The sequence below is a fragment of the Durio zibethinus genome, chromosome 1 (assembly GCF_047325235.1).
Source record: "Durio zibethinus cultivar Kanyao isolate XHJ-2024 chromosome 1, ASM4732523v1, whole genome shotgun sequence".
Taxonomy (NCBI): Eukaryota; Viridiplantae; Streptophyta; class Magnoliopsida; order Malvales; family Malvaceae; genus Durio; species Durio zibethinus.
This window is the reverse complement of record NC_143162.1, coordinates 10,888,087-10,910,956: the sequence shown is the minus strand read 5'-3', so window position 1 is coordinate 10,910,956 and position 22,870 is coordinate 10,888,087. Positions and strand designations below refer to the sequence as shown.

General features: G+C 29.6%; 3 protein-coding genes across 10 annotated transcripts; 1 reads left to right on the top strand and 2 right to left on the bottom strand.

The window, feature by feature from the left end:
* The first annotated feature begins 2,511 nt into the window (after positions 1-2,511).
* On the top strand, positions 2,512-4,891 carry LOC111312117 (uncharacterized). The gene is made up of 4 exons (XM_022912132.2): positions 2,512-2,739; positions 2,847-2,920; positions 3,169-3,313; positions 3,607-4,891. Exons 1-4 carry the CDS (start codon positions 2,629-2,631, stop codon positions 4,132-4,134), a joined length of 858 nt encoding a protein of 285 aa, XP_022767867.2. The 5' UTR covers positions 2,512-2,628; the 3' UTR covers positions 4,135-4,891.
* Positions 4,892-5,328: 437 nt separating this feature from the next.
* Positions 5,329-8,837, bottom strand: LOC111312116 (phosphoribosylformylglycinamidine synthase). Of its 5 annotated transcripts, XR_002692790.2 has the most exons (7): positions 7,710-8,697; positions 7,456-7,535; positions 6,903-7,012; positions 6,548-6,707; positions 6,294-6,472; positions 5,972-6,064; positions 5,329-5,786 (listed from the first exon to the last, which is right to left on the bottom strand). XR_002692790.2 is itself a non-coding variant. In XM_022912129.2 (6 exons), the coding sequence occupies exons 1-6, from the start codon at positions 8,515-8,517 to the stop codon at positions 5,589-5,591; spliced, it is 1,368 nt and encodes a 455-aa protein (XP_022767864.1). In that variant the 5' UTR covers positions 8,518-8,837; the 3' UTR covers positions 5,329-5,588. The 5 variants fall into 5 exon arrangements, 4 of the variants coding, with proteins under 4 accessions (XP_022767864.1, XP_022767865.1, XP_089619357.1 ...); XM_022912129.2 differs by lacking the exon at positions 6,294-6,472 and having other exon boundaries at positions 5,329-5,729; positions 7,456-7,511; positions 7,710-8,837; XM_022912130.2 differs by lacking the exon at positions 6,294-6,472 and having other exon boundaries at positions 7,710-8,752.
* Positions 8,838-11,112: 2,275 nt separating this feature from the next.
* LOC149520349 (CMP-sialic acid transporter 3-like) lies at positions 11,113-17,353 on the bottom strand. Of its 4 annotated transcripts, XM_089763217.1 has the most exons (16): positions 17,069-17,353; positions 16,231-16,422; positions 15,924-16,040; positions 15,549-15,605; positions 15,228-15,305; positions 15,007-15,051; positions 14,363-14,422; positions 14,081-14,203; positions 13,821-13,898; positions 13,338-13,407; positions 12,953-13,060; positions 12,668-12,801; positions 12,473-12,552; positions 12,084-12,129; positions 11,934-11,995; positions 11,113-11,552 (listed from the first exon to the last, which is right to left on the bottom strand). In XM_089763217.1, exons 2-15 carry the CDS (start codon positions 16,396-16,398, stop codon positions 11,945-11,947), a joined length of 1,215 nt encoding a protein of 404 aa, XP_089619343.1. In that variant the 5' UTR covers positions 16,399-16,422; positions 17,069-17,353; the 3' UTR covers positions 11,113-11,552; positions 11,934-11,944. The 4 variants fall into 4 exon arrangements, with proteins under 4 accessions (XP_089619343.1, XP_089619346.1, XP_089619348.1 ...); XM_089763220.1 differs by lacking the exon at positions 14,363-14,422; XM_089763222.1 differs by lacking the exon at positions 15,924-16,040.
* Between the last annotated feature and the right edge of the window lie 5,517 nt (positions 17,354-22,870).

Genomic DNA, 22,870 nt, shown 5'->3' with positions numbered 1-22,870 from the left:
TATGATGTTAACACTTCTGCTAATATTCTTTTTTTAAATTATCAAATTTTTAAAACAATAAAAAATGAAAAATATATATTTTTAATAATAATATCAAATTGATCCATATTAAAAGTTTTCAAATATTAAAAAATACTTTTAAATATAAATAGAAATAAATAAATAAATAAGAAGTAAAAACAAAAAATGAAAAGAATGAATCAAATAACTTAACACATGATATATTTTGATATCAACTAGGCCTCACAAAAAAATAAAATGTAAAAAATTGCTTATTAAATATATAAAAAAAGAAAAAAATTAAATAAAAAAACACATCATATATGGTCAATATCAAGTGAATCTAAAAAAAAATTAAAAAAATAATTAAAAAAAAAGAAAATTTTTTTGGTATAAATAGATGCCACACACTAAAATAAAATTTTTAAAAATTATTCATTTATTTATTTATAATTTTTAAAATAATTGATTAAAAATTAAAAAATATGTGAAAAGTAAAAAAAAGGAAAAAAAAAACATAAAAAACCATTTGACGTAAGTGGATCCAAAACAATAAAATTAAATCTTTTAAAAATATTTATTTTTTTAGTATTTTTTTAAATTTAATTAAATAATAAAATATATTTAAAAACCTTAAAATTTTCAAAACGTAATTTCTAGTCCAACCGTACTTTAAAACTAAATAGATAGATTTGGTTGAGGGCTTGAAAATTGAGTTGAAACAGTTGGGATATGGCTGTGGGCTGCGGCTTATTCATTGGGCTTGCTTTCGTTGAGACAGGCTTACCCTCTGGGCCTCTACTCAGCTCAGAACTTTGAAGTCTCAAGTCAACGGGGTTGAAGTGATACTGTCATGGACGGAAATTAACCTTGTGTTGCATTCAAAAGTTGTTTTTACTCAATTTTAACGTTAAATAACAGAAAATATAATTTTTTTAATTTAAAATTTAATTTTGTAATTCAAATCAAAAAGTTATTTAAGAATTATTTTTAACCTAAAAAATATTTTTAGGGTAAAAAATTACTATATAATCTTATGTTTTTAATATTTTATTATTTTATACATATCATTTTAAATATTTAAATTATTCACTCACTTTTTCATAATAATTTTAACATTTAAAATTTTTAACCATAATTTTTTTTTTCACTAAACTTTAAAAAGGCTTGTAATTTTTTTTTATGCAACACCTATAATAGAGGTATCAAATAAGTCAATGGCCCATGACATGATATAATTCGTTATGATATAAGTCATGTTTGATACGATTTATTGTTAAATAGTCAAGTTGAGCCAAGCATGATAAACATATATGTACTGTGCTAGATTAGAAGTTTTCAAGTCCATTGGTCGATGTAACTCAATCCATTATGGGACAATGCCAACATATAGTATGTATGTTGGTACGACATGATACATAAATCTAAATATATCGTGTTATATTAGTTCATAACTATTATCAATGGGCTTATAGCTTTTAAGTGTATTTTTGTTGTTTTTTATATCCTAATGAAATTATATTTATTTTTTAATAATTTATAAAATAAAATTATATTAAATAAATTTACTTTTAAATATTTAAATTATTGATAGATAAATTATATCTAACTAGTTTTCAAATCATTTTATGCATGCATTATTTTTATTCATTTAAATTTGATTATAAAAACAATTTAATATTATTTTCAAAGTTATATGATTGAAATTTTTAAATTTATAACATATATATATATAATTTTAGTTGTAAAATAAAAAGGAAGGATTGATCATCGGCAAGGTTTAAGGAAAAACATAAAGCTTCGTCTACCACTTCTAGTGATCTTTCACAAACTATACTCAGTCAGTATGTTAATGAATTTTTAGGTACATTTTATTTTTTACAATATAATTGATGTAATCAATTAATTAAAATTATAATGCAATTTATGCAACCATTTGTTTTGCAAATAATAAAAGTTTTTAATTATTTAATTAAAAATGATATATTATCTAATTATAAAATAATTTCAAGAAATACCGTTAGATAAGATGCTTTTAAAATATTTTCTCTTATAAAGAAATTTTAATATATAATTTATCAAAAAAAAAAAATAAAATTTCACTTACTTTCTAATATATGAATCAATCAATAAAACTTTCACTATATGCATATTACTAGATATTAGATAAATAATGTGCGTGTACCTCTTTTCAAAAAATATTAGAATTATAATTTTAATATCTTTATGTAGTGAATTTTATTATTCATTTTTTGAATATAAATATTTTATTATTGAACCACATAAATTATGTATTTTTTTTTATTTTATTATATATTTATTATCTTCTCAACACAACCCATGAAAATTATTATGTGTCATATTAGACCATTACCTTAACCTTTATAAGCGATGACAGCATACAGTAATTTTTATAGTTGGATCATCATGATTAATTAACATATAAGCTAATATTAAATGACACAATTAACATATAAACTAATATTTAAATAGACTGTGCGGGTCCGCGTCCACCTATTTGACACGTCTAAGATGTAATGTTAAATTAGCCCTAAACCAACCCAAAAAGAAGAATTTAAGAATCCAGAGGCAGAGGAGTTGAGTTGCCCGCCGCGCGAACCATCACAAATGTGGAAGAGAAGAGGGACAACATATTCTCCAAAGTCATATAAATCCAACGACCCCATCCCCATCCCCGTCGATGTTGCTATTCCTCTCGCTAATCTATCCCTCAACTCTGTGAGTTTTCCATTCTTCTTTCTTTCTTTAGACTCTTTTTCATTCTAATAATAATACAAGTCAATTAAAAGATTATGTTCTGTGATAATTGAATATTGGGGCTACAGGTGCTGTTGCATGATTGGTGGCTGGACATGGCGCATCCCAGTGGTTTAGCTGTTGGAGGATTTGAATGCAGAGGGTAGCCTCTAACTCACCTTCAATTTTCTTTGCTTCATACATTTATTCACGCTTCCCCAATTTCACAAAAATCCAAAGAAAGGGTTTTCTTTTTGCAGCATGATTCCGAGTAATCATTTTTTTCTTCTTTAAAAAAAAAGTGGAAGATGATCAAGTTCAAACTCTGACCACATTTGTGAATTTGTGATGAACATATAGCTTTTTCTTGTTTTAGTGCTTTTATATGTATATTGGGTTATGAATGAACAGGAGACAAGGACAAAGGGTGTTTTGCTCTGCAGCCATCGCCAAAAGACATGATGCCACCACTCTTGAGACTACAGATGGCATCGCAATTGCTATCAGCGGCTTCATCAATACCTCTCGTTCACTTCAAAATGGATTTCCACCTGAGGTATGTAATTACTGCTTCTATTCATTCTATCCTGTATATTAGCCAACAATATTATCATGTCCTTAATTATTATCTTCGTTGAGCTGTGCGTTGCTGCCTTGTTTATTTAAAATGGATCTTAGTGATTTAACTTAGGGACAGATAAACCAAATTGATAGACAAAACACTACCAAAACAACTACAAAGTATAAGCTGATGATTCGCAATGCAACTGTTCTTGTCATGCACATTTGTAACTCCTTGCTTTTTTCGCAAGGATTGGAGCTCAAATTTCTCAATCTTAATCCTTGCAGGTTTGCAGTCATTTCCTCTTTGGATTTCCATATGATTGGGAGGAATATGCTTCACAGTTTTCTAATGAAGATCCTTTTAGTCTACTTGGAGATAACAGGTCTTCTCACAGCAATATGATTTCTTTCCTGCCAGCTTCTTTAGAAAATCTCCCTGCTACTAAGATACGTGATCTACTAATGTTTTCTGCTGGAGATTCTCAAAACTCTATTCTGAAAAGAACTACTTTTTCTCACTTGCTGGAAAAACTCAGTACCGATGCAATAATTTCAGTTGATTCAAACATGGGAAACGAGCATCCAAAGGTCTGTCCTTATTCTGCTCATGCTGATAATTCAAATTGTGATAAGAAGGTTAAGGTTATTCAGAAGCATGTAGATGATAACATCTCATATTCAAGGAGTAAAAGAACAGTGGATTCCCAGAATAACGGTCAGTCAAGGATGGGTGTAAGCATCCTTACCCCAAGTACAGGTGTTACCACCAGAAGCATGAAAAGGCTGAAGTTACTTACAGAAAAGCATGAGTGAATTTCGTCAAAATCTTCTATAAAGCATATAAAACTCATTCAACTTTCATCATCAGAGACCACGGAAAACAATTACGGAGAACATTGATAACACAAGCAGGGTAAGAGTAAGAATCTCTCAGCCAAATCCATCGTCATATCTAAAATTAATCCTCAGCTTTCAACATCAGAGCCTTGCACAAAGTCTTCCAGGGAGATAGGAACTAGAAGTGCTTTAAGAGGGAATCGTGCAACATCACTGTCAATCACCAGAGGCCATTGAAAACCAGTCTGAAGAGACTCTAGAGAATAAGCAGGCTGAGAATCTTTTTAGCCAAATCCTTCATTTTGCCTCATAATACTGCTCAACTTTCAACATCAGAGCCCTCCAGGAAGCAACCTATGAAGATAGGAACTTGAAGTGCATTAAGAGAGATGTGGTCAACTACATAGCTAGACGGAAAGGTAAAGTGGGACTTCCTTATAGATCACTAGAGAGAAGATGCAGAGATAGAACTGCTTCATGTGGCCTATCTTGTTGGTAAGCTACATTGATTAGCTTATGAATCAGCATTGCTGTGAGAAACTACAACTGATTAATCATTTTCCTACTTCAGTTAGATGGGCTAAAAATTCAATAATGTTGGGGTGCTTAGCAGTAGCTCATTGGAACTATGCCAAGCTTATTTGAAGGGCTTAATCATTGTGAATCATAGTAATTTGTTATGCATTTTGCTTATCTTATATCATTTATATCAAAATTTTATGTTTAGGGAGAACTTCTTGTGGCTTGCCAAAGATGACTCACTATTTCAAGTTTCACAGTGGGCTTTTTTAAAAGATAATGACTTTCTATTAGCGGAATCCACTCTTCTGATGACCTCTTCCGTTATATTTCTCTTGACCAAAAAAGAAGAATGAATTCTCTTCTAGCCCTAACCTCCGTGGAGAACATAACTGGCTGGTTGGAACATGATGCTATGAGCTACGTGCACGGTTGCTAAAGGGGTTCCCCATGTATGTAGCGTCTGGCTTGCTGAAAGGGCATTGTGCATGCGCTTTGAGTGAGGTATTATGAAGGTGCTTATCTGTTATTCACACTGCTTACAAGTTACAACAATAAAATAAATAAATAAATAAACCGAAAATGAGGATAATTTTGACGGTGCATCGACTTAAACCGCCTATAAGTTATAGGCTTTCACAAGCAAAGCAATTTAAAACAAGAAGAAAGCAAATACTAATATTTACTTTATTTTCATTTTAAAGCAAAATGGCTGAATTATCGAAATACGCTTGAAGAAAGTCATGTCACCTGAAATTTTCCATATTTGAGCATCTTTTCTTCCTCTCCTAATTATTCCCAACACTGTAGTAAAGCATTCTGTTTTTCTAAAAATAAAAAGAATTTAAGCTATCTAGTCTATTGGGTAAAAAAAAATATATAGAGGCTTTTGGCTGGCAACAGAGAATATGTCAACAGGCCAAACCCAGAGCTTCTGCCGCACTTCTTCGACTCTCTCCGCTACAAACCCCTACCAGCATACCCATCAGCAATTCCCTCTGCTCCACCTTCAAAATCTTCTCCAATCCTCGAGCCACCATCTCCATCTCAGGCTGTGGAAATAATTTAAACCCCAAACTTAATATGGGTTAGCAATCATCAAGAAAAGCCTACAAATGGCAGTTTTGAAAAGTTCAAGAAAAACATTGCCATAACTATCAACGTGAACGGTAACTTTAAAAGGTAAAACAAAAATAAGAAACAAAAAGTAAAACAAAAATAAGAAATTCCCAAAAAAACTTTAAACTTGATATAGCAATTTAGCAACTGACAAAAAAAAAATCAAATTACATACCGAGGACTCTTCAGGAGGAAAGATTTGGTGTACAAGACATATCTTCATAAGTTCCAAAACTGCTTCAGTATGTTTACCTTGCATTTCAAAAGCCTGCAACCAAATGGCACCATGAAAATCAAGAATTCAACAAAGTAGCCAAAAGGGTAAGATCATGGTTCTCTAAAGTTATATAAATAGGAGAAAAAGGGGGTGAGGGTAGGAACCCTGTAGCAAGCTGCAATAACTCTATTAAAAATTTGTGACAAAACTGATACCACAAGTACTAAGCATCATATAAATTTCGCAAAGCATGCTGTCAAGAACTTGGATGATAGATTACACAAAATATAGGCTTCTGGAAAACAGGACACCACTGCCGATGTTAATCAATAAATTTCAACAACAAAGTTGCTAATGCTCTTGCTTCTCTATTGATGTGATGATCCGGGCAAGTACGGCCTCATTGGTTTTCAAGGAACACTCAGCTTCAATATTATTCTTGATACTCTAAACAAATTCCTATGAAAATAGGAAAGAAAATCATCTAAATGTGCAAAAGCTAGCACATACAAGAATAAGAGTATGAAAAATTACCCAAGCCTGCAAAAATCCTAAACGTGTTCGTGCAGCGACACCAGCAGATACCATTCTAGAAGCACGGATATTGTCAAGTCCAATATTTTCAGCTAGCCCAGAAAGAAATTGCCGAGCATCTTCACCATCAATCTGAACACAGGTAGAGTGACTTGGCACCCTGCAAAAGTTCTAAGCATGTTACAGGTTTACTGATATCGTAGCAGCACAAGATTATCTAAGTCATGCAAAATATTTAAACAAGTTAGAAGATAAAGTCTCATACATTAAAAAAAAAAAAAGAAAGGAGGAAAAGAAAGAGAGAAACAACACAAAAGTGTAGAAATTTTGCCAAAAAAAGAAAAAAACTCTATACCTGCAGCAGACGTTTAAAACCAACTCAATAGATGCACGATAGAATGAATCCCGTGTGTTAGTTGTGTCAATGGAGACCCGTACACCAGATGTCCTGCATATTTGACGCAACTGCTCACACATACAGGCAAAAAGAAAGGACAGTACACATAGTTCAAGGATCAGCTAATCCAGCAAAGGAAGTGCAATTGCAGTAGAACATCAAATCCATTAGAAGTAATTTGGGAATTTTGTCCAAGGTCAAGAGAACACTAATATCTTCCATTTCCAAAGAATGAAATAGTCACTAGATGCAGGTTAAAATGAAGTAAGTACATATTATGCTGCATAAAACACAATCATCAATCATATTTTTGCATGCATATTAATATCGTAGAAAGAGTACAACATTTGCAAGGAATTTAGTATTCCAACTTGCGGTGACTCAGTTAACTATTCTACATAAAAAAAAACGAAACCTCATAAGGAATCCTGAATACATCATTTTCTAAGCATAACACTGAGATAATGCGTGAATGTGGGAAATAAATAAATAAGGTTAAAAAGGCACTGACTTGAATTATATCATCCTCTGTAATGTCTTTTCCACCCAATCTGTTTTCGATGATTGCTGGAAATGAAGTAGATAAGTTGCCTTGAAGATGTCAAACATGAGTATCGAGTATATATAACAAGTAGAGAAATTTGAAAAAAAGATCAACTTTTACCTGCAAACCAAGGGGGATAATGTTCAGTCTAATACTGAATTTTCAACCAAACATTACGTAAACAAATATGAATTGAAATTAGTTAATAAAAAAGAATGGACCTCTGATCAATCTGTTGGCCTGAGTTTGGTAATACTCGGAATTGAAGACAGAACCCCCTTTAGGCATTGAATCCGGTTGAGGCCACCATTTTGGCAACTTTTCCCTAACCTGGAGGCGTGGAGAATGGGTCTTATTGGTAACAGTGGGAACGGTGGACAAGGATAAGGGATTGTGCAAAGCCCTGCAATTAGAAGGGTGATCCTGGTCCCTGTTTGTCCCTACAATCACCTCTCTTCCTCCAAGACTCCTATCCCTCCGGACAATAACCTTGTGCTTAGGCCTAAACCGAGCCTTGAAGGCCAAACCCATCTTAACAAAAACCCTCAAAGCAAAAGCAATGAGGAAGCCACAAGTGAGGAAAGCGGCAAGAAATTGAAGGGTGGACTTGCGGCATGAGAGTTGAAGGGTGCGAGCTTGAGTATTGATTTGAATCAAATTTTGGAGGTCTTGGAAAGCGTCAGTGGAGAAAGAGACGAGGCGGTTTACGGTGGAGGAGGACAGGGACGAAATTTGGTCAAAGTCGAGGACCAATTTGACATTGTGGTTATATGGGGATGATTCGAACTCGATGCTCCGTCTAAGGCCGAGGCTAAGGTTGTTGTCGTTGTCGTAGTTTCGATTCCTTGGGAAGCGAGAAGAACGAGAAGAGCGAGAACGGCGAGAACGACGCGGAGTGGGGAAGGATAGCTGCGGGCGATATGTTTTAGATTTGGTGCAGCCCAATAGAAACAGAGGAGGAGAAGCAGATGGAAATGGAGAAGGCAAGGACAAGGACAAGGGCAGGCCGCGGCTCTTCACACACTTCATCTAATCTAAACAAAAAATAATAGTATTAACAAAGAATTAAGGAAGGAAGACTGCTTTGCCACTGCAATTATACAAATAAATTTCCAATGAAGCAGCCAAAGGTACTAATAACTAAGGTTTCATTTCTGGTTGTGGTTAGTTACGAGGAAGGAATGAAGACCGCCACACAGGGCTTCACCTGGCAAAGGGAAACACGGTTTCGTCTGTTCTATTCTATTCGTTGCTTCTCAGTTCCGCTTCTGGCTTGTACTTTCCGAATTCAAGTAGTCTAAGGTACTAAACTTCTAATCCACACCTTTCCGTTACCTGACCTATCTATCCTACGTGGCAAAAATAAATAAAATATATTATTAATCTTGTTTCTAAAATAATCCCTTAATTATTAAATTTTTTAATTTAATTATTAAAATTTAAATAAATATTTTTTATCAGTCAATCGTTTAATTTGTAATGATCATTTCACTTAATTATTAATTATCACATAATAATATCACATCATTTTATATAATATATAATATTGTTATCGTGATATTATAAATTTTTAAAAAGTAAATTTTATTTATGTGATAATGCATGTAATATTTAGGAGTTGATGTAAAATTATAAAAATATCACATTAATATATCGTAAAAATTAATGATGAAATGATAAAAAATATTTAAATAAAATTTAATAATTAAATTAAAATATTTAATAATTTAATATCATATTAATTTGTCATTAAATATTAACGATTGAATGATAAATTTTATTTAAATTTTAATAATTAAATTAATAAATTTAATAACTATTTTAAAAATAAGATAATAATTAAATGATGAATGATGTAATTTATTAAAAATTATTTTATTTTTCTGTTTTATTAAAAGCCAAAAAAAATTCATCACTTTAAGTTCTTGCTTTATATTGGCCAAAAAAAAAAAATTCTTGCTTTATTCTATTTTTTTATTATTATTATTTTTTATTACATCATGAAAAGAAAATTCTAATATAAATAAAAAAAATTAACTCAAAATTAGACTTTTAACGTCCCCTAAACGTCAATACAAATGGAGAGCTGGCTGTATCTATGTTTTCCACATAGCTAGCTTGCGTAGACATGGACATAGAGGTAGAATAATAGATATTACCCACATTCAATTCAACCTCAAGAAGACCCATCCTATCATCAATTGCCATGCCATGCATCCACCTTACCAGTTGAGGAGCTTCCTATCGTCTGACCACAGCTTTTTTTTTTTTAAATTGCCCAAGTTCCGCTGTTTAGGGTGAAAAGATTGGACAGGATCGAATATAGATTCAAAATTAAAATATTTAATTTTGATTTTTTATTTAATTTAAATTTAATTTAAATTTAATTTAAATATTAAATATATATTAAGTTTAAATTAAATTGAAAAATAAAAATTTAAAAGAATTGAATTAAATTGAATTATATATTTTTATTAATTTTTATATATTTTTAAAATTTTTGTAAAATAAAATTAATTATTTTATATCTAAATTTGTTTAAATATATTAAAAATTATATTAAAATAATATATAAAAATTTAAAATTTAAAAATTGATGAACTAAATTAAACCGAATTAATAAAATTTAATTCAGATTGAATTGAATTAAAAAAAATAATTTAGATTTTAATAATTTATAAAACTACACATTATTTAAAAAAATCAAATCAAATTTGATTTAATTCAAACTATTATCACCTATACCTCTATTTGAATCACTATATATATTAAATATCTAAAATGAAACATGACTAAAATAATCCAAAATAATCAGTATATTTTTTAAGTTACAATCATAATTAAGTATTATATTTATATAATTAATTGAATAATAAACTATTACATTATAATTAAATCATAATAACTGAATAATTAACTAACAAACTAAAAATAATTAAACAATCAAACCCACACATGATAGAATTTGAATATAAAATCTAAAAGTTCTAAGACCTTTTGCTACTAAGTTAAGACCTCAATGACAAATAATCATTATACTTAATTGTATGGTAAATTTTTTTAAAAAAAATTATATTTTAAAATGCACAATTTGAAAAAATTAACATTTGTAATTGAATTGTTTGAATAAATATTTTTAAAAAATAAAATATTAGAATTTGATGCAATAAAAAAAATTAAAATAAAAAATAACGATTTTTATAGTAGAAAAAGAAAAATATTGACTTAAATATGCAATTCAAAGATCATTATTTGTAAAAATGCATAAATTAATAAATATTACTAATAATATAAAAAATAAATTTTTTATAGTTAGAATTTAAGAAAATAAAAATTGCTTAAAAAACATAATAAATGTTTGTATCTTATTAAACAAAAAAAAAAAACAAAGAATTTGGTAAATTTTTACTTCTTGAAATAAATTTGAACCGTCTAAATTTTTTTTTAATTTAAAAATTTTCGATAATTATAATAATTATTTTACCAAATAAAATAATTTTATTTTAAAATTTTAAAAATATCACTACAAATAAATTCCCACTTTGAAATCGAGGTAGGTATGATGAAAGATTATACCATTCATTGCTCTCCACACCAAATTACAATTAAATAGGTATCAATCCATGACCAGAGGAAAACCAAATGTTTTTCCATTAATAGTTTTGTATTCTCATTCTCATGTCAAAATAAAACGAAATTTAAACCCTATAAAATCAACTATCTAGAAAAAGAATAATACTTGGCAAAAAGAAGAAGAAAAATTGTTCTCTATACCTGCTCTTATGATAATAAAGAATACAAATAACACATAAATCTTTGCATATGGAGGGAGGGAAGGCAGAGGAATCACTAGGGACTCACAGCACCAAGCCAACCGCACTTCTCTTCTCTAACCAGTATCCCAGAGCAACAAGTACTGGATGGCTCCAGCATCTGACCCGAGTAAATTATAACAAAAAATAACCTCATTTTTAAGGTTTTATTCGATTAAATGTTCCAAAATCTGGTTTATCTCTAGCACCACCCAACATCACCTGCCAAAAGAATTCCTTCTAACAAATTTCCTGCAATCAATTACAACAACTGTGTCACATTCATTTGTAATACGCCAATAAAGTATAACTTGGTGAGGGCATATTCTACATCTAAGATACCGCTAGACTTGCGCAGTTCAATCAGAAATATCTATCATACTAATACAAGGCTTTCCATTTATTTATTCAGCTCTTAAGGCCTTATAATCCACTGAGAAGGACGAGTTTGGTCCAGGTTCTAATTTTGAAGAGAAAAAGATCAGAGAAGGAAGTAGTTAATGCAAAATTAGCAAACACAATTCACCATGATAACCCTCTACTTCTTTTCTAAGGAACTTGGTGCAATAAAAAAAAAACACAGAAACATTTCAAAATTAAGAAACACCAAGAAATAAAAAGGTCGTCACATACTCCAAGAAACTTCAAGTGGGAAGAAGTGGTTGTCTCTCATCAGATCCAACACGATGACTAGCCTGGAAAGAGACAAATTAAAAACATTAAGTTGGAGAACAAAAGACCCTCTCCATGGGAACAACAAACACTTTCACAGAAAATTCATACCTCTTCATTTGCTCCTGCTGCCATATTAATGAAAGATTCTTTGGACCTGAATTTACATAATAAAAAAATGAACAAAAATTTGTAACCGCAATGCAGGAGCTAAGTTAATTGAAACACTTTTCCATATATTGTACAGATAAAAATATTTGACTCAGGCAAAATTCTAGTTAGAATGCTGCTAAATCAGGAGCAATCATTATCCCCGCGGAATTCATCTGAAGCATGAAGCAGGAACAGTCTAACTTAAACCATCAAGGACAGGTAAAGTCAAATGTACAAAAATTAAAAATAAAAAGAACACCAACTTGAAGCAATGGCACAATCACTATACTAAAATTCATCTTAAAAGATTTGTTAGGAAAATGGAAAAGAGGGGTATATTTATAAACCTGTGGTTGTCCTGATAATCTACCAGTTCCAGCTTCCCATTCTGTTGTTCATCCTTGACTTTGGAAAGAGGTGAAAAGAACTACAAAGGAAAGTAGAACATCAAACTAAAACCACAAACAAAAGGTAGAGAAGCAGAATGCCCTAATTTTCAGAATAATGTTAGCCATAAATAAGGCAGCATCCTTACTAATTACCTGGTGCATTGATATGAACACAATTGAAATTCCTAGGATGAAGTTCATGGTCAAAGCATGGCCAAATAGTGCAGCAGATGCTATGCCAGTAAAGATTGTAGCAACCGTCGAAGAATACTTCTTCAAAATTGTATCTGAATGCACAGAAGAATAAGTTGAAGAAGACAAGTTATATGTCTGGAAAACATAACTGGTAGGATGCCTCATTGAAGCTATCTTTTAGTAAATTCTAATTCCATATTAGCTTAGAACAGTCCATGAAAATTAATGAAATTAAAAAATTACCAGCATATTTGAAGAAAAAAGAGGATAAAATTCCTTGGGCTGCATTGTTACATATAAGAAGCATGGTAGCTTTTGAATGTCCTTGTAGGATATCAAAGCTGCTAGGACCTGAAATAATAAAATGAGAACATCAGAATAGCAGATACACAAATGAAGATTTCAAACTGGCTTACTGGTTGCTTATTCAGACAAAAAATTATGGAGAAGTAACCAATAAAGTTTAATCATGAGTAAATATACTGAAGCATAAAGCTTGTTCAAAATTAAAGTAATTAAAGATGCATCTGAAGAAAGAAATTTAAATTTTAACTGTATAGCCAATAGCTCTTCTGTGTATACTTTTAGGTTGCTTTGCAGAATCGAATATCATAATGCTTTACCATACCTTTAACAACAGCTGTTCCCAGTATTGCCAGAAAGTTAAATATAGCACCATAACCATATAAAAATAAGTTCTGCAAACCAAACAAGAGAAAATATTTTAGAGGATAACCATATAAAAGTAAGTATTCTTAAGCCTTTCTTTAGGAACCAGACCAAAAAGAAAAATTCTATTGCTTCCATTAAGAACTCATTCAATAACCATGCTAGATGGCTGCAAATATCTTGTAGCAAAGAGAAACTTCAGTACATTTCCCAGATGAGCAAACTTCCTAATATCTGAGCAAACATAATGTCAAGATACACTACACAAACCTGAAGGAAGAAAAGAAACTAAGCTCTTGTACACATAACAGGTACAAGGGCTGCAATAGTTACTACAATTCTAACAAACCAATCACTCCCTTCGAAACTAACAAATCATAGCTATAAAAGCATTTCTCAAAACAGAAGAGAGGCCCGCATAGCTAAAAAGTCTAAAGATCACCTGAAGATAGATGCTTGTCTCATACTGACTCTTCAGAGCATACTCATTGAAGACAGAGGCCAGAGATGGAATGGTTACCTGAAAGATTATATCCAATGTTAAGCTTCCAGAATGTGTAAAAACAAACAATAGGGAAAAAAACAAAGATACAAAAGAATGATGAACACAAAACTACTTTCTGTCAATAAGACTAATCGCATGGCCCATACATAAAAGAAGACATCACCAAATATAAATAGCAAATAACCAAAAGCACTTACAAAGATCAATGTGTAGATGTAAGCACCCGTTGAAACCGGAAGACCCAATGCTGTAGTACCCTCAGGTAAAGAACGCAGCTGATTTACACTAATTCCAATGAGCAATAGAGCAAGAGCTTCCCACTGTAAAATAAACATGAATTAGCTACACACCTATCATGCAATAAAGACGTCAATGATACCACATAAAACCACGAATCAGATGTGCACTCAGTGCATACAAATTACTGTATTGATGTGTGCTTTCTTCTAATTAAGCAGTTGATACGTATCAAGTCTAACCTGTATCACTGAAAATCTGCGTCTCATTATCATCTTCAGCAAAACAGCAATTACCAAAACCTACATGTTCACCAAGCAAAAATAGAGAATTTTACAAGGAGCACAAGCAATTTTTTAAAAGAAAAAACTATTTCGAATATCTCAGAGGAATGAAGGAAAAATTCTTGCAAGTGGCACTGTGCGAAGAAGTACCAGCATTACTTAATTGGCAATAATGTTGAGGTTAATTAGAGGCAATAAATAGTAAGAAATTGTTGAAAATTAGCATGTCCAATTTCAACCAAGCTCTCTATCCAAATTCCAAATACCATACAATAAAAGAAAAGGAGGAGCACAAAAGAGGCATAATTAAGCAATGAACTACCAAGCAAATTGTAACCCCAGTTAAACTCTCATCAGGAAGGAAATTATAGCTGCTGAGAAACAAGAATACCGAGAACTTGGAAATTGTCTGATTGAGCAATAAACTAGCCAGCAAATGTTAGCATCAGTGGACTAATGGTACTACAGAATAACTCTTGACTGTTGAAGCATCACCAACATAAGATAAAGAAAAGTGCCAAGAGCTAATCACACAAATAAATTGAAGGTAATAGCTGCCAATAAGAACCAAGGTTAGATAGATTATTAAAAACAAAAATTACCTTGAGGTTGCTCAGCATCTTCACAGTTGCAGGATTGAAATAAAGCTGCCAAAAAGCAGTTGACACTAATTAGTTATGTATTATGCCTACATCATGCTAAGAACAGACCCAAGGAAAAAGACAATGCCAATCAGTATATAGATAATCAAGAGAACAGACTGCAGCAAAACTACCTAAAAGCGTTCATAAAATGCTAAGAGGATCCTTGTGAAGAAATATACCTGCATGATGAACTTGAGATAATTATTGATGGCATACAGAAGAGCTGGAACAGCAAGAAGAACATTGTTCCGAGCTGCCTGCAAGAAATGATGCTTATTGCTAAGATTATATATGAATCATGTCAAAATTACACCTCTTGGTGCCAAGAATAGTAAAATGTGTTTTGTATCCAGTAGACATGTTTTATGTGTAAAATCATACTGAATTAGGCAATCAGTAGCTTCAAATAAAAATTTTAAACTTATAGACTTTTACTATTACCACTTATCCCACTAATCCAACTCAAGTATAAATCCTGCATGTCGTTAACAAATTCGTACCTGCATAAATGTGGAAATTGACAGAAGGGGCTTTTCGCCAACTTGCTGACGTCTAGACTGTAGGCATGTAAAAATGGTTTTAATGAGATTGCTAAAAGGATCATTTATTGCAAAAAAAAAGAGATCATTTATGTCCTACGTCCAAATATTCCCCCCCCCCCCCTTTTTCCCCCATCAGCACACATACAACATGCACTCAAAGAATCTATTTGCGGTCACATTATAGAACCATACAAAGTTCAACAAGCATTAGGTCAATTTAATGGGGGCACACCCTATTCACCTTATAAAGCTCAACCCCAATAAATCCAAGTAGAAAGGTTGAATCAAAGGAAGAAAAACAAATTAACCATTGAAGAAATAATTTGCATGTACCTGTAAAATAAGCATAACAACTGCAAATAGAACCTTTGCAGCCTCCGTCAAAAAGTTAACACTAATGGGGCTAAACATGAAGCGCCCATCCACCTTGGACATATAAACCAAAATAGGCTGGCAGAAAAAGAGAATATTATACATGTGAAGAATCAAGATTAAGTAGAGTTGCAAGCAAACCATGACAAGCTAAAATGCCTAATTGCAGAATAGATATTGCAACAAATTGATGAAGGGGTCGGTAACAGACAAATAAGTATGATTATTAAAAAAAATGAAATAAAAGCAGAAATAGATAATGAATTACCTGGAAACCAACCAGAACACAATCACCAACAACTAAGAGGACATTAAGGGCATGTTGCTTTGATGATACCCTGCTTTTGTGGCGGTCATAAGCCCTAGACACACCTCTGGTAGTTGGGGAAACCAACTTCGAATGGCAGACACTGCATTCTATCATCCCGTTTTGCATTGGTTTGCCCCAAAACTATCACAACTATACACAATAAAATAAGGAGACAACAAACAGTAAGGCAAGTCCAAGTAATTTAGGCACGGAAACATCATACACTAACACCCAAACAAACAAAAAAAAAGGGGAAATGCAAAATCTAGTTCACATTTTGAAGAAAAGTTGAATGTGGATGCCAAAGTTCGGTCATAATATAAAAATATGAAAATCAGCAGAACTAACTAGGCATAGATATAGCTTATTCTGATTGCCGTTAGCATAGCCAGTTAAGCCATGTAAATTGTTTTCCAGATAGATCCGATAGATTCAGGCAGGACCCTAGTAAAAATTGCATTCCAAATTTAATGGTTATCATTAATATAATAACGGCGGATCCACGCTCAACAATGATTAGCTGAATTCTTATAACCTAACAAGCAAATTCAAACAATAGAAGCAAATAACATCTACTAAAATAAATCAAAATTCAAATCCTGCCAACTCAAGATTAACTTTTATTTCTTCACGAAATAATTAAATTAGGAATTAGGAAACATAATCGGATAGCAGACAGATCAGATCAGATCAGATCAGATCTTGGAAGTTGAGAGCGGAAATGACGCTTAAAAAGAAGAAAGAAAAATGCAAAATAAAAAAATGTGAATGATGTAATGAGATCAATTAAGCCAACCAAATTAGTGTGTCCTAATAAGGCATCTCCAGATCAAGCGCCGGCCGAGCTCGAAATTACGCAGCTAGATCGGTTATCCTACCGCTTAGCTCAGTCTCTGTCTCTATGAGATTGAGATTCGTATCAATCAGATTTGGAAAAGAAATTAAATTCAATAAGAAAAATCCTTGGCAATTGAAATCCCAAAAAGCAGCAGCGCTTTGAAGATGGGATCATGCGAAGAATATGCAGAGAGAGAGAGAGAGAGCTATTTTAAAGTTAAAAAACAATAACAATTCTTGCTTTGAATGCAAAACACGGTTTTTGGAGCGGAAAAGGACGCAACTCTCACTCACACGATACAAGGGGTAGTAGAAGCTGACAGACCAATCAGGTGTAGGCGTTGCGTGTGAAAGAGGTGCAAGTCAAAGTAAAATACTAGTAGTACTAATATTATGGGTAACAGAACTTCGCTTCGAATGAGGGTGACGGAGCCAATTGGAATCCCCAACATTTCATGCCTCATACCTGTCTTCGAGGCTTTCGGTTTCGGCTCACCTGTATCTTTCGCTTTGTATTTGTTCACTGTTGTTGTACTTTTTAAGTAAGGCTTTGATGTCGAATCAACCATATGGTTTTGAATTTGATAGGATGAATTATCTAAGTTCAGCTAGTACTTATCAGCATTTCAATTTGGCATTCTTTTTTTTCTTCTTCTTTTCTCTAATTATATCTTGCTTGATATCTTAGTCAAATTGTCGTACTTCTTTTTTCTTTCCATAGATTAATGGGCATTTTAATTAATGGTAAAAAAAGTTGAAACTTTAATCAAATTCTACTCCATCTTAAATGTCCTCAAATTATTACTCCTTTTATCTCAAATATATTTTAGGTTTATTGGCTTTCACCAAATTTTATTTGTGTTATTGATTTTCACGAAATTTTAAAAAAATTTTGACTTTAATGTATTTAATATTAAAATTTTAACTTTTTATAAAATTAAAATTTCATAATTTTAATGTCAAAAAATATAAAAAAATCATAAAAATAATTTTAAAATATAAAAAATAAAAATATTAAATATTAAATAAAACATAAGTTTAAAACTTCTAAAAAATAGATGAAAGAATAAAACAAAAAAGTAATAATCTTTAAAGAATATTTATGAAATTTTTTAAAACCAAAAAGCAAGTTTGTTAAACTCACTTCTTATTAATTCCACTCCATTTTGTGTTTTCATTGAATCAACCCACCATATGCTTCTTCGAGCTGTGTTAATATAAATAAATGCTTAATATTATTTGAAGATATGTTCAATTTGTTTATTTATAAAAAATACAATAATTTTAGGCAAAAAGATCTAAAATGTCTTCAAACAAAAATTTAATAATCATTAAGCCTATGATATTTTATTATAATCAATCAAATCATGAATTTTTTATTTTGAATCAACTGAATTTTTAAATATATGTTTTCATTCAATTAAGCTCTCAATTAGATAAAAATAATTAATTTTTTTTTACTTTTTTTTAATAAGGACTCAATTGATAAAAATAAATATGTAAGGTTTAATTGATTAAAAAAAAACGATAAGACATTGGGTAATTATTAAATTTTACCTCAGGAACTTTTGTGACACTTTTGCCATATTTTTATTGGATAACAAAGATTTTTCATGAAACTTGGCAAAGAAAAAATTTTCATGAAAAGTTGCTAATTGCTATCCAATATTACAAATTCATCATGTTTTCTTTTTATCCTAGAATTGATGGTCATTTACCTACTTTTTAAAAAAAAATGATAATATAATATATCATTTTATAATTGCATTCTTTGTTAAGATACCTAATTAATATGAATCTAAAAAAAAAATCTAACTAATATATAAAATGGACTACGAAACCTTTTAGTGACTAACATCTATAATTTTTCTTTTTGTTGCTAAGATGGAAAACAAATTTTACTTCAATTTCTTTAGTTTTGTTTTTTTTATTCTTTAAAAGTTTTGTTTTCCTCTTCAAGATGAAAAATAAAATGGACTATAAGGTCTTTTAATGTTTGACACTTATAATTTTTCTTTTTGTTAGTAGGGTAAAAAATCATATTTACTTCATTTTCTTTAGATTTTTTTTTTAAATCTCTTTCCTTTAAAAGTTTTGTTTTACTTCTCTTTACTCTTAGATGAAAACAAGTGAAGGGGTTATTAAGTTTTAGAGATGGACAAAAAAATGAGCAAAAAATTTGATTTTAGAAAAAAAATGATAGAATTTATTGGTAGCCAATGAAAAAGAAACTTGTTTTATTGTTATTACTTTATTATTTCTCAATACATTAAAGTGCCTAGAGTGAATAGAGGATGTTTGGAAATGGATTGATATTTGGAAATGAATTATTTTTCTATAACAACATTTTTACCAGGTTGGACAATTTTAATTATGAAAACTTTTAAGAGAGTGGGGTCAAAAAAGTTTACTAGGTTTGGATGATAAAGTTTTTCTTCCTTCTTCCATTTGTTGCTCTGGCTATTTTTTTTTTTTTAATCATGGACTTTTCTTTTGTAAAAATGATATTAAGTTGTTAGATTTTGAGATTGAATAAATGAGTTCTAACTTGTTGATGCAGATATATATATATATAGTGATAAATTTATTTTAATAAATTTGGTTTTTTCCTTCCTCATTATATGAAATAGAGTTTACTTTTCTTTATGTGCGAAATGTATTATTATGAAATTTTTTTTTTGCTTTTTTTCATTTATTTTTTTAATTATTCAATGATGGGTTTTTTTTTTTTCTCATTTAGCTTTGGATTTTCTAATGGTTGACTTGGTTTTACTTGGTTGGAACAAACTAATTAAGTGATTTTTCATTATATAAGATTAATTGGCTACTTAGTTAATTAGATGCTATGATTTTTTTTTTTTGCAAAATTAATTAGTTTCTGTTTTGGTCATATCAATTTAAGGTACTCTTTGAAAGTATAATTTATTCTTATTCTCATCCGTATCGTTTTCTTTTACTTATCTTTTTAACATTTTTAAAACTTTTTTCTTATACTCTGTTCTATGGTAGTTTTTGAGTGAATTTTTAAAGGGATGATGTTATGTATTTTGTTTAATTTTGATTGCTTTAAATTTTTATATGAAATTTTTTTGTTTTAATATTTGTTAAGTTATCTTTACTGCATGCTCTATTTTTTCCTTATTATTTTGTAAATCATTTTAATTTTGAGTTAATTACGCTTTTATACTTGAACTTTAAAAAAAATACAAATTGATACCTAAAGAAATAAAATATATAATTTACATCTTAAACTTTTAAATAATGAATCATTTTAATCTAAATTCTAATACTATTAATTTAACTAGCTTATATAGTATCATGTTATTTGTTAAATAAAGTGTTAAAATATTTTGTAAAAATATCATGTAGATACCATGTGACAAGTAATAATTGATGGATCTTAAACAAATTTTACAGTTTAGGTAAAAAATTATTTTTAGATCTTTTTGTTGAAAAAAGATGTTGATAATATATCTAATGAACACATAATTCAATATTATTTGTCAAACACCACATATATAAGTTGATATGGTTAGCAAAATGGAGTTTAAATTAACATAATACATTTTATGAAAAATTCAACATGCAAGTTATACATTTTATTTAAGTTCCAGTGCAAATTGTACACTTTGTTTTTTTAGATATTAATTTGTCTGTTTATCCAAATTTTAGGTACTAAAAATGTAATTAAATTTTTATTTTTTGTTACATTCTATTTTTGCAAGTATTTAAGGTTATGATTTTGCCTTAATTTTGTTTTTATTATTCTTGAATTTGGTGTTAGGTTATTAGAATGGTTAGTAAATTTTTTTTTGTTTTGTTACTAATTTCAATTTACTCTAAATGTTTTAAAAGTTATTGTTGGTGGAATTATTAATAATTCATTTGTTTTTGTTGTTTGAGTTTTTTATTTTTATTAATGAGGTTATTTTTTTCTTTTTTTATTTTTTGGTGGATTAAATATGGTAAATGAGAGTTTTTTTTTTTTTTTTACAAATTTTATCCTCTAATTAAGAAGATTAAATCTTTGATTGTAGGTTCTTTTTTGCATTTGACTGTTTCTTAATAAAAGTTAAGAAATGGCAAATTTTATTTAGTTTTCAAATTCATTTATCATGTATGCTTTTTTTACAACAAAATATTATAACTATATTTCATTTGTAGTTTGTTTTTTTTTTTTTTTTGTTATCATTGACATTTAATATTAATTTGTTAACTATTGCAGACACTTGAGTTTTTGGTTTAAAAGTGATTTATTTGCTTTGTTGGGGTTTTGATCTTTTAATATAATTTATCATGTATTTGTTGATTGATTTGAGCTATTGTTCTTTAATTTGTGTTTCATACTTCAAGTTTTTGATTATTTTTGTTTATCAAAAAGAAGAGTTTAAGATGTTTTAAGTATTCATCACATGAGATGTTGTTCACTTTATTGTTTTTTGATGGAGGTAGCAATTAATAACAAGTTTTATATAGTTTAAGCTTTCATGATTGTTTTAGGGGAACGTTTTACCCTCACTTTGGTTATTGTTTCTTATTGTGAAAGATTAAACATTATCTTTTATATATTACTATACATTGTGACTTGTGTGATGTACAAAATCATTTTATCTACTTAAATATATGTAAACACATAAAATTAATATTTTATGCACATTTATATTTAAACTTTCAAAATTTATAACATAGTTAAAATTTAAATGTTGAAATGACATATCATAAAAAAATAAATTTGTCTACAATATAAAATAACAAATATATGATAAAACATGAATAAAAAATTGCATCTATACTTATATGTTTATATCATTAATAATAATAAGTTATGTTTATTTTAAAAAGTTATGACATTATTGCTACATTGTTTTTTACTAAAGATTTTATCTACTTTCAAGTAAATAAAATTTAACTTTTGTTTCTTTTCAAAAATATTTAATTTTTATTTTGAGTCAAATAAAAAATTTTCATAACTAATAACTTGAGTTACAATCAATAGTGATAATGTTTGTAATACTTCTTTAGGCATTATTCTATCTAAATTATATCATTGGTAATGCAAAGTTGACATTAGTCAACAGATTCATAATTTAAAGATTTTTAAAAGTTATGCATCACTTTAAATATTTTACTATAGTTTAAGAATAATTCATGATAGTAACCATTTTTAATAGAATCCAACATATTTACTTTATTTAGTTAATACCCTCCTATTAACTTTCACATATTTTAAAAATCAAGTAAATAAATATACTTGGAGGGTTGTTCCAAGTTGTAGTATTTATTTTAAGCCTTTTGATAGAAAGAAAAAAAGAACTTCTAATTTAGTATTTCCAATATTATATAGTTTCTTTAAGATTGTATTCCCTAAACTTTGTATCTTTTTGGTAGATAACTAGATTTCCATTAAACGGTAAGTTATTCAGTTATGTATCCTTGATTAATATCTTTTAGGTGGTAATTTTTTATATCTATTAATGATTTAATTTTGGTAGTGAACTTTTTATATATTTTCTCAAAATATCAATTAAGAGATAATTTTTGTAACTTTCCGATCTTTTGATTATCAATTCCCATTTATGAGTTGTTTGTGTGTGTTTTTTCATTGCCCAACATCAAACACCTCCGAAAGTATCAACATAATTTATTGTTTAAATTTTTGAAAAAACATAGCAATGGCAAATTTGTTACATATACATTGACTATAACAAAATTATTCTTCAGAGGATGAAAAAGTTTTTAGTCAATAATTGACTTAAGCTTA